At 35.4% G+C, this 11746-nt stretch overlaps 2 protein-coding genes across 2 annotated transcripts; one reads left to right on the top strand and one right to left on the bottom strand.

Annotated features, from left to right (window-relative positions):
- The first annotated feature begins 587 nt into the window (after positions 1-587).
- On the top strand, positions 588-2713 carry LOC113735938 (uncharacterized). The gene is made up of 3 exons (XM_072083153.1): positions 588-1007; positions 1129-2357; positions 2473-2713. Exons 1-3 carry the CDS (start codon positions 588-590, stop codon positions 2711-2713), a joined length of 1890 nt encoding a protein of 629 aa, XP_071939254.1.
- A 6769-nt stretch (positions 2714-9482) lies between these two features.
- On the bottom strand, positions 9483-11521 carry LOC140037716 (trans-resveratrol di-O-methyltransferase-like). Its single transcript, XM_072082719.1, has 2 exons — positions 10687-11521; positions 9483-10333 (listed from the first exon to the last, which is right to left on the bottom strand). The coding sequence occupies exons 1-2, from the start codon at positions 11467-11469 to the stop codon at positions 10019-10021; spliced, it is 1098 nt and encodes a 365-aa protein (XP_071938820.1). The 5' UTR covers positions 11470-11521; the 3' UTR covers positions 9483-10018.
- Between the last annotated feature and the right edge of the window lie 225 nt (positions 11522-11746).

The raw sequence follows: 11746 nt of genomic DNA, 5'->3' as shown, positions 1-11746 counted from the left end.
TAGACCTATTTTGAGCTCACACTAGCTTATAGAAGCCTCTAAAACTCGACAATCCTTTAGAGGATCCTGAATTTGGATGTTAACCACTTCCGTTTACCCCAGACCTTCATAATGGAGTTAGTCCGTTTTGAAGTATTTACAGATGCTTCTACATGATTGAAGGTTTTGGATGATAACAGACAACTAAAGTCCAGAAAGGCTTGAAGAAAACTACTGCTAGAAATCTCATTGTGGATGTGTAGGAAAACTTTTGGTTTGTATTGACACAATTTACGGTGTAATAAGGTCTTTAGGTCAATCATTTATGTTGTGTGCCTGGCGCTCCATTTGATACCCTCATTTTAAAGACAATGCATCCATGTTTCTGTTAGAAGTCTCAAATGGGGTTCTTATACAGATTTTCACCTTTTTTCACCTGTTGTTCTTGAGAAATTTTGTATATGACGAAAGCCTAATCCATCTTGTGCCATCGTCTATGTCTTTGATGCTGGAAATTGTCCTTGCTTCCTGTCCAGTTTCTCTTCTTTACAGCTGGATTGCTATTGTGAATAAAGAGAGGAAAGGAGAGGAAAGAACCAAAAAGTTGCATGGCCTTCCCCATTCCAGACAGAGTAAAGAGGCTATGGGATGAGTGGAATCTTCGTGCTGCTGTTCTCATCAGTCTTTTTTTCCAAGTGGTGTTAATATGCTGTGCGGCATCACGTAAAAGAGCAGGAAACATGATAGTGACTGCTACCATCTGGTTATTTTATCTGCTTGCTGATTGGTTTGCAGCTTTTGCTGTTGGACTCATCTCCAACGGTCAAAGTAATAATTGTCCTGAGAAATTTGCAGTAAATCAAGACCTTGCAGCATTTTGGGCTCCATTTCTATTGCCACATCTTGGTGGCCCTGATAATATTGCCGCCATCTCACTTGAAGACAATGAGCTGTGGATTAGGCATCTGCTTGGGCTTATCATTCAGTTTTCTGCTGTTGCTTATGTTTTTTCACAATCCCTGCGTAACGTATTCTATGTCCCCACAATACTCTTGATTTTTGCTGGAACTATTAAATATGCTGAGCGAACACGGGCTTTATATTTAGCTTGTTTGGGTAATATTAAGGATTCTATGCTTCCACTGCCAGATGCTGGACCAAACTATGCAGCTTATGGAGGAGTACTCATCGAAGGAAGCTGCTCAAGTTCCAGTTGAGATAGAGATAGTGAAGGAACATGACAGAGGCACTCAGACTTCTGAGACTTTGAGTCCTGAAGGCATCAGTGATATAGATATTGTGCAAAATGGGTATGAATTGTTTACCACTTTTAGGGGCCTGATTGTTGACCATATGTTTAGCTTTCATGAGCGCAGTAAGAGCAGAAAATTTTTCTTCCAAAGGTCTGCATTTGATGCTTTCAGAGTAATGGAGGTGGAGCTCAATTTCATATATGATACTCTCTACACTAAGATGGCTGTGGTACACAGTAAAAAAGGTTATTGTCTTCGATTGATCTGCTCTATACTTATAGTGCTTTCTTTTGAGAGATTTGCATCACATCATAAACCCGATATTAACCATGTTGATGTTGCTACTACCTACATTTTGCTTTCGGGAGCTGTTCTCTTGGATTTTGTAGCCTTTACTAAGCTCATTTTCTCAGACTGGACCATAGTCAAGCTTAAGAATCTCACAGTCAAAACAACTGTATATGCAGTCCATGAAAAGCTGTCATGTTCCAAAAGGTGGTCTAATACCCTTTGGCAATGTAACTTGATAAACTTTTGTGTGAATCAGCGTTGGAGATGGTTAGATATTGCAGCTGAAACCGTTGGAATCAAGGATGTTCTTGATGAAATGTACTACAAGGAGGACATTGTCATTCCAGAGGACTTAAAGGATTTCATCTTTATTGAGCTCAAGGTTAAAGCTACCAAAGCAAAAACCACAAATGTTGCTAAAGAGATATACTCAGCAAGAGGTGATTTGGCACTGTTGGATTACACCAATCACTACCCATATCCCATCATTTCATCAAGTGTAGGTGACGAAGTTGAATACGATGAGAGCCTGTTGCTGTGGCATATTGCCACTGAGCTATGCTATTGCACGACTCCTGATGATGGCAATTCCAATCGCAATTATTGTAAGCTTATATCTGATTATATGTTGTATCTTTTGGTTATGAGGCCTAATTTGATGTCTGCAGTTTCTGGCATTGGACAAATTCGATTTCGGGACACATGTGAAGAAGCTAAGAAGTTCTTCAGCAGGTGGAAATCAGAACTAATTATAAGAACCCCAGGCTTGGGAATTTGCAGAAAATTGATCACCTGCTGCATAGCCCAGAATGGATTAACTGGAAAGAGACTCAAGTTCAGCAAATCGAAAAAGAAATGCATGCGAAAAGCTACTTAATGTAAATGCTCTTGTTAAAGCCATTGAGGTGAAGGGAGATAGAAGCAAATCAATATTGTTCGATGCCTGTAGGCTTGCAAAGGATTTGAAAAAGTTGAATGATAAGAAAAGGTGGGAGATAATGAGTAAAGTGTGGGTGGAACTGTTGTCCTATGCTGCCAGTCACTGCCGAGCAAATGCTCATGCTCAGCAGCTCAGTAAAGGTGGTGAGCTCATTACTTTTGTCTGGATACTGATGGCTCATTTTGGATTGGGAGAGCAATTCCGAATTGAGGCGGGACATGCAAGAGCAAAACTGATTGTCGGAAAATAGCAACTAAGAGTGACCATTTTCATTCTAGCTGTAAACTGAAAGAGAGTCCTCCAACTTGGATGTACTCCTTGACTTAGGTGAGTTTTGTGCGTTGCAAAAGACTTCCCTTATCCCTTTTTTTCTTTTGAGTTTCAATTTCAGAGCCACAATTCACACTAGTGCTTTTTATAAGATGTGCTGATTTATCTTATGTTTCCTGTGGCTTTGGTATCAAGTGAGCATTATGTGAAGTTTTTTCATATGTCATTCACACACATTAGGATGTGTGTTCCAATATGTTGCCTGTGCTTTTCTTTCTCTGTTTGAAATACGAAAATACTTTTATGACAAAAACATGAAAAGCTGGATTACCAATATTTCATGGGGAGAAGGAATTGCTGACTGAATCTCATCTCTCCAACCAAATAACTTGTGAAAGGCATAACAGGTGTAAGTAGTACAGTAGTATCCGTCTTGTGAAACACAGTCACCTCAGTTCATCTTCCTCATTTGATACTGATACTGACATCTTTTGTAGAACTTAAAACTTACACTTTTCCTCTTTTAGTGAATCAACAATCAGTTATTCCATTTTTCTGAACGATTATTCACATCATTTGAGCTGATTTCAGCGCTTTTCTCTGCTCCAAGTTAGCTAAGGACGGAGGTAAAATAGAATTTAACTGAGGAGGCTCTCTTATAAAACAAAGAATAAACAAAATGAAGTTTCTAATTCTTATAATCTTATTATGATTATCATTATTTTGTTTTTTCGGTTTTTCGGTTTCGACCCTTTCTTTAGTGAGTGCAGACTGCAGACCATAATACACGTCAAGGCAACTGCAATGCTAGTGGTAAAAAGTAAGATAATGTTATTTTTCCAGGCCAAACCATATTTTTTAACCTCCCACCCTTCCCACTCCCAATTGTTGAGTCCAAAATTTGAACCCTCAACCAAATAGCGGGGGAAGTCCCTGACTACTTGGCCAACTTAGATTCTTCTGTCTGAGAAAACAAGTTTCATCGGCTAAAAGACTCGCATCTGAAAAGTGTAACATGTTGTTTTCATAGGTATCACGAACTATGTCTTCTGGAATTGTGCAGATGTCAAAATGTCAATTCTTTTGGGCTGAAGAAACAAATGACCATTTCTTGTCTTCCAGCATCACGATTTACACATTTGCGATTTTTTCCCTCTTCTAGTAGTGCAGGATCTAGTTTGACATTGACTGATGGCGATTGTACTATGATGCATTGACAGCAAAGGGGGGAGGTGGTGCGTGTCATTTCCAGCAGAATTTGCTGGGATGCTATTAAATGTGCATATAAGACCAGGCGAATATCAACCTTCCTTTTACTATGTTAGGCTGCCTGATTTATGCTATCTGTTCATTTACCATTGACCAAGCGCGGCTCCATGGTAGACGAACGGTTTATTTTCATCAATGGTGTGCCATTGTCATGTTCTCAATTTGCTCCATCAGATTGCCTATTGCTTGTCTCATTTATGATCTGGCAGATGAGGGAGTGAAAAAGAACGAGAACTAATTAATAGCAGAAAAAAAAAGGGCAAAAAAGTTTACTGAAAATGACATCTCTTGTACATTTCCGATTCAGCAAACTTATCAAATCGGGAACTGAACTGTATTTTGTTTTAAGTTTTAACTGAAGGCTGAATCAGTTAAATCTCGGGCTAAGCTCTACAACCTCAGGAAGCATGTCTAAGCCCAATTCCAGAATTAGTTTCTTGTTAGATTATTTATGTATGAGTATGTCGAGCACATGTAGTTTGCAATAGACTTGGAGTTTTTCTCATAGTTATTAAACCCAATTTGATCTGGTGGTTCGACTCGTCAAGTCTGTGAACTGGTCATTGAACCAGGCCAAATTTTTTGATTCAAACATTCCTACACGTGAACCGTTGACTTTTTAACGGATCGACGGTTTAATCGGTCAATCCGGTGAACCATTCGGTTTTATATGAAACCCAGTTTACATGTTAAAAATTTTTAGATGTGAAGATTTGAACCCAAACTTCTTGTATATATGCAAATGCAATTACCACTACAGCAACAACTCATTTGTTGATTGTTTAGTCTTTTTTATATTATCTATTAGACTTTTATCCTTATTTTATTTTTTAAAAATAAAATTTATTTGGAATCTTTTAATAAATTTTATTACTCCCCAAACTCTATAAATTATGAAACGAATATAAAACATAACATATCACACAATTCATTCTAATATCGTTTAATAACTATCATAATAAGTTTTTACACACAATTCATGTCTAATAATCTTTTGCACCTAAAATTCATAAATAAACCCGATAATTACACTTAAATAAAATTTTATACTTGAACTTTGATAGATTACTAATTGAATTTAGGTTTTATTAATTTTTATAAGAATTAATGATTCTATAATAAATTAGGCAAATTCAGCATTTACTATGACATAATTTATTATAGTTTTAACTATATCAAAATTTATGAAATATAATATTTAAATATATTTAGTGACTCACCGGTTGAACCACTCACTCACTGGTTGAACCAGTAACTCATTCACTCACCTCTTTCGTCAGCTCCCTTTCGGATCGGGTTTAATAACTATAGTTTTTCTAGTCGAACTTTGGGAAGAAAACTGAAAATTGAGTGGCCAAGCTGATTTAACTTGAGACATTACTTCATGGTGTCAGTAAATTAGAGCTGTAGGCTTTGCCATTGTGTTCCCTTCTCACAAGTAGGATTAATCAAATCAAGCTTCTGGGGTCAATACCATGATTTGGAGCAAGGGAACATGCACAGCGAGGGATAATGTCCAGAAGTTTCTTCAGCTGTTTGTTAGAACACGCGTGTCATTTGTGGACTCTCAGCAACTTTACCTCCAACAAACAGGACAACATTAGAGATTGCAGAAACAACTCAATTGGGTGAGAGCCACAAGGGATCGAGTCCTCGGATAAATTTGGTCGGTGACGTTGGGCAGCCTCTCTCGGCCCACAGTTGGGATTAGTTGGGCCGTACGGTATTACCAGTCTATGGGCGCAGATACCCAACTATGTCGAAAAAAAAAAGAAAAAAAAAAGAAAAAAGAAGGATGCACCAAATAACAGGACAACATTAGCTTTAACAACGAATGCAAAAGCTACAGTTGCAATAAAAGCTATAATCTTCAGTGTCCATCCAATCATCCTTTACTCCGACCGTATGCAAAGATAGGTTAGTCCAACCCATCCGTTGGCATTTCCTATGACACATCGTAAATTAGATCCTCTATAAGTTTATAACTTTTCTTGAAGTTAGCTTGGTCTTGTCAGATGTAACTGCAAAACTTGATTGTTGTACCCAAACATACAATAAAACCAGAAAATAAGTGTAATTCTTGTTAAAACTCAGAATGAGATCTTAAAGTCTAATAAAAACTAGTAAGTTATTAACCATTTGAGATATAGACCCTAATCCAAGGATGTTAACCAACCTAAATGTGTTGTTTTATGGTGTGTGAACTGATAGCTGCATCCAAAATGGCTACAGTCTTCCATTTCGCCTACCTGATCTGCTGATTACCACCTAATTTCTTACATCTTTTTAATTTTCGAGTAATTTTGCCACTGCTTAAGTTGTATTAGTAAGATTTGAATACGACATGATTTTTTTTCATATGTTCATCAGAACATTTTAGATATAATTAAACTATGTTATGCAACTAACTTGGAATGAAGTTACAAATTTCTTGCTATCAATTTTATATGCCAGATGTTGAGGATTTAACTATTATTAGCTTCTTTGCTCCTTAGTGGTATTCTAACTGAATTTTATCTTTATAATTTTTGAGCAAGTACTAATATAAAATTCAGTTTAATAACAATGAATGCATAAATGCAGTGAGATAATAGAGAAATCCATATCATATGGCCATTTGTAGGCAGATAGATCATTGATAGTACTAATCTACTGGCTAATTGCATGAGCATTATAACTAACACTCTAAGGTGGAAAATGAACCTATAAATTTTTTTTACCGTGTATATTGCTGCTGCACAAAACAAGAATAATATTAACAAAACAGCCTCCATTGATCTCACACAGATAAGCAGACATAGACTAATATCTCCAAAATACCTATCTTGTACAGACATCCTTCACTAAGAGAATCATCAGACTTCACTCTTATTATGTTTTTGTCTAAATTTAACATCCCAAATTTATTTTCATTAAAAATTTCCTCTCTTATATGGTTAAATGGGACATAAAATCATCACAAAAAAAAAAGAAATAATTCTTTTCTATCTTAAAATGGGACCTAAAATTGTTATAACAAAAAAAATTAATTTTTTGAATTTATCTATTAAAATTTGAGGTATCCAAATGAATAACACCAAAGATTGACAATATGTATAATCGTCATTAGAAAATTAAAAAATATATATCCAATTCAAATAGAAAATTTTGAACTTTACTGAATCATCATCATCATCAAGTAACATAACACAATATACCAAAATAAAAAAAAAAGGGAGAAAAACCCAAAACAGAATATGACAAAAAAGAAAAAACAACAAATCAATAAAAAATTAAAAATAAATGGAAATTAAAGTAAAAAATGTAAATATGGACAATGAGCTCATGCAAAGGTGATCGGACTTTGAAAATTGTGAAGACGTCAGCAATCGGACATTGATTTCCCAATTACTATATTTTTCTAAAAAAAAAGATAAAAAGAAAACATATTATGTATAAAAAGTCTACAATTCCAACTATCAATTACCTGATTTCTAGTTTCACCTAAAGATTTCATGGAATCACTGTCCAATAAGGTTTGTAATTTTGCATGTATGCATCATTAATTCCAATAGTCGAAATAACCAGGGCATCTGGTATACACTAAAGTTTATGTTCACTATGTGTATCTAAAGTTAATGCCTTGGGTTTGGTTAAACTTTCTTTGATTATTAGTGTTTATTATTTGGCTATTTAATGCGATTATTTTGAGCAAGTTATTTAGCACTTTAACTCTTTAAATCATGATTAACTTGGTACCATTAATTGTGATTGCTAAATGTGTTATTTCTTCAATGAAAATTGAGATTTAACACTAGTTCAAAAAATGCTAAACCTAGGGAGTGCACTCACGAGAGTAGAAGTGCGTCTATGTGGCTTTAGTGATTCATTTCATTTAATTTCATAGAAGAAATGAACTTGTAGCTAATTTAATAACCACGAGAGTAGGCATGGATTAGTCATAAGTATAATTGATTCATTACGAGAGTAGGTTTCACATGCATAAGAAAATTACGCCATAACTAGCCAAGATTGTAGTAATCAATGATCCAAAAATAGCATTTGCATGAATGGTTAGGAATACCATAATCTAAGGAGCTTTCATTTGTTTTTATCTTGCATAAGTTTTAACATAGTTTTATCTCTTTTAATTTATTGATTGTCTAAATAATAGAGAAGTTTTAGTAGTGCCGGTATTTGTCCAATCTTCCTCATGGGATTGACCCGATATTTGCCATAAACTACTAATTTGACCTGTATACTTGCAGTCAAAAAGGGTATATTTCGAAATTAAACTTGTACTTATATTTTGAAAACGATATGATGAAAATCACTTCAAATTATAAACATCACTTGACTCTATTAATATGATCAGAACTCACCAAAAATGAGTGTGTGTCCAATTTGACCTGTATTTCATTTAAAAATAGTACATAAAAACAAGTTAGTTGAACACAAACCGAATGAGATCTGGAAGTCTAATACAAATTGGTAAGTTGCTAACCATTTGAGGTATAGACCCTAATCCAAGGATTTAATCAGCCAAAATATCTTATTCTAGGTTCTGTGAACTGGTAGTTGCATTTAAATTGGCTACAATCTCCCATCTCACCTACCTAATCTACTGATTACCATCTAATCCCTTACTTTTTTTAAAAAATTTTCAATTAATTTTGCTATTGCTTAAGTGGTATTAATAAGATATGAAAGCGACATGGATTTTTTCATATGTTTGTCAAAACTTTTTAGATATAACTAAACTATGTTATGTAGTTAACATGGAACGACCTTACTATTTCATATTATCAATTTTATCTACCAGATGTTGTGGTCTTAACTATTATTAGTTTCTTTGCACCTTAGTGGTTTTCTAACCAAATTTTATGTTTAGAATTTTTGAGCACGTACTAAAATAAAATTCAGCTCAACAACAACAAATGCATTAATGCTATGAGATAATAGAGAAATCCGTATCAAAATGCTCAATTGAAAAAAAAAAGTGAAAGAAAAAAGGAACGAATATGTCAGGTGTGCTGTAATTTCATTATTGGGTTGTGTAAAAACATTTTCATTTTGACAATTGAACATACATATAGACTTTGTAATACCTTACTCTTGAAATTCTTGTCTCTTCGTTTGAAGGTGAAAAGAAATTACGGCATAGTTATTTCCATAAGTCGTAGAAAACAATCAATAAAGGAAAAAGAATAAGGTTTTGATGGGGAAAATTCAGAAATTGGAACGGAACAATGGGCTATATTTTTGTTAAGAACTGAAAATCTTTTTCTTCATTATCCGTTCCTTCTTCAACTTACATTCAGCTGTAATGGCTGAATTTAAAGTGGAAGCGATGCATCTACTTCAACAATGTTGGAAACAGTTATTGTCCTTAGCTACCTCAACTCCACACCATTTATACATAATGTGCTTGCTGTGCATTCCAGGCTGGGATTTGGACGCATTCCAATGTTGGATTGTGGTGGGGTTTAATACCAAATCAATGAATTAAATCCTTTATATAAAGGAGCTAAACAAACAATTTTATTACACTCAAAATATATATAATAACAACAGACAAAATACATTTATATTAGACACTAATAATTGAGCCTCACTGTTGAGAATATTTGGTCTAATTTATCAGAGGCTCACTCTTGAGATATCTGCTCAAACACTCACTCAACAATTGAACTCGTTCATTTCCTATCTTTCACTTGAGCTTTGGTGCCCTTCAACTGAGGAAATGGCATTTATTTATACTAGTAAGGATCCTACAAGCGGCTGTAATTTTTCTCTTCTCATTCAATGCCCAATTGCCAGAAAATCCGGTGAACTTTGCAAGTAAGTCTGGTTCAAAGCCATAAAACTTCTATTGATCAGCCGCCCACGTTCAGCTTCAAGACTGGACTTTGGCAATTTGTCTATTGCCAATAAATGAGTAAAACAAACACTCCAAAGCCATAAAACTTATTCTGAACATCCTGACTAAAGATTCATCACTCTTTAGCACAAACAACATTTTCAAAAAGCATATTAATTAATTATAATAAACCTCAATGATAGATCTCAAGCCCAATACTGCAGTTATCTTATAGTCACTGAAGCCTGCCTCAGAGAAAAGTTTCGCCCAATCTGTCTCATTTCTTTGCCTTCCTTTGACTAGAACCATCGCCCCCATATCATAGAACAGTTGGGTCTCAATCGCCTCATGATCATCATCCCCTTTCTGCTGGCTTTTGCAGAACGTGTCAACAATTATCACTTTGCCTCCTTTTTCCTTGCTAGGAATTGCTTCTTTACATTTTTTTAGTATTTGTACACACTCATCATCGCACCAATCAATCAATATCCACTGCTCGATTGCAAATTGTATCACAATGAAAGAAAATTTTTGTTAGAGACATTACACCCCATCTAAAGCTTTTTGCGTCAAAAAGAAAAAACAAAACTATTCTCCTATAGTACCAAACACATGCCATCAATTTGACGTTTAAAACTTTGTTCTTTTTCTGTCCCTCTTCATGATGCAGTTCTTAGATTAAGCATAGCCTCAATTTCTTCTGCTCAATCTTACTTTTGAAGTTGACACTTCCCATAATTGGTGAATTTTAATCCTATGATCCCAGGCAGTTAGGATGAAAATCTAAATAAAACTTCTATAAAAGAAAATTGTCAACTAGAAAACATGCAACATCGATTTCATACCTTCATTAAAACAGCGTCTGCAGGAGGAATGGCTTCAAACATGTTACCTCCAACATAGGCCAAGTTCTTACTACTCTCCAAGCCATCAACAACATGAGGAAGATCAAGCACAGTGCATTTCAGGCGAGGGAAAGCATCAGCAATTGCCTTAGCAAAGGTTCCAGTTCCACCTCCAACATCCACCAATGAATTCAAACCCTCAAAAACGTGCTTACAATCTTTGGTCACCACGCTACTAACCATCCGGGCATCACTAGCCATTGCTTCGTTAAAGAATTGATTAAGCTGAGACTCATGGCTCGCAAAATCATAAAGTGACCTCCCATGGCAAGTATAAAATGGGCTTTCATCGCTGTTCTGAAACCACTGGCTGAGATGGTGCCATGGATCAGTCAAGGCGGGATCGAGCATGGCCAGTAAAAATGGCGTCACGCTAAAAGGGTTGCTCTTTAAAAGAAGTTCAGAAGCAGAAGTGAGCAGATAACCCTTTTGATTATCATTCTCATTTCCAGGAATCTTTGCTTCAATGAAGAAGCCTGAGTGGATCAAAATCTGCATGAGACGATAAACGAATGGGGCTTTTTCATTCTTGATGGGAAGAGCATCGATCAATTGATCGAGGGTCATCGGCTGGCCATGCTTGTGAATAACATCTGGAATGTCTAATTGAATTGCACATTTGAGGGACATAGAATTTATGAAGTTGAATATATGGTTCCATATGTGAGCTTGTGCTTGAAAAAGCTCATCAGTATGATCACCAATATTTCTAGCCAAATCCATTTTTTGTTTGAAATTCTAGGATTTTTTGCGCTTTTTGGTGGTGGGAATTGCAAGTAGAACTCGCATTTTATAGGCAGATTATGGGATTCACAGGAATAATGTTGCAATAATTTTTTCTAATAGTCTGACAAGAACCTGTTAGAAAAATAAACAATGAAATCAACTCAGAAAAAAGGATCCAAAGGCAGCTGACATCAGTTTCCTTTTCTTGACTAACAGGTGTTGGGCCTGTGCAATAATCAAAACCTGCTCAACTAAAGTTAATTTTTATAGTAGT

The sequence above is a fragment of the Coffea arabica genome, chromosome 3c (genome assembly GCF_036785885.1).
Source record: "Coffea arabica cultivar ET-39 chromosome 3c, Coffea Arabica ET-39 HiFi, whole genome shotgun sequence".
Taxonomy (NCBI): Eukaryota; Viridiplantae; Streptophyta; class Magnoliopsida; order Gentianales; family Rubiaceae; genus Coffea; species Coffea arabica.
The sequence above is the reverse complement of the archived record's forward strand: the minus strand, read 5'-3'. Positions and strand labels throughout refer to the sequence as shown.

Coding starts and splice junctions, on each gene's coding strand:
- LOC140037716 (XM_072082719.1), bottom strand. CDS start 11,469: ATGGATTTGGCTAGAAATATTGGTGATCATACTGATGAGCTTTTTCAA. Junction 10,334..10,686: donor CAGACGCTGTTTTAATGAAG/GTATGAAATCGA, acceptor GCAATCGAGCAG/TGGATATTGATTGATTGGTG.
- LOC113735938 (XM_072083153.1), top strand. CDS start 588: ATGGCCTTCCCCATTCCAGACAGAGTAAAGAGGCTATGGGATGAGTGG. Junction 1,008..1,128: donor TTTCACAATCCCTGCGTAAC/GTATTCTATGTC, acceptor TTCCACTGCCAG/ATGCTGGACCAAACTATGCA. Junction 2,358..2,472: donor TTAACTGGAAAGAGACTCAA/GTTCAGCAAATC, acceptor CGATGCCTGTAG/GCTTGCAAAGGATTTGAAAA.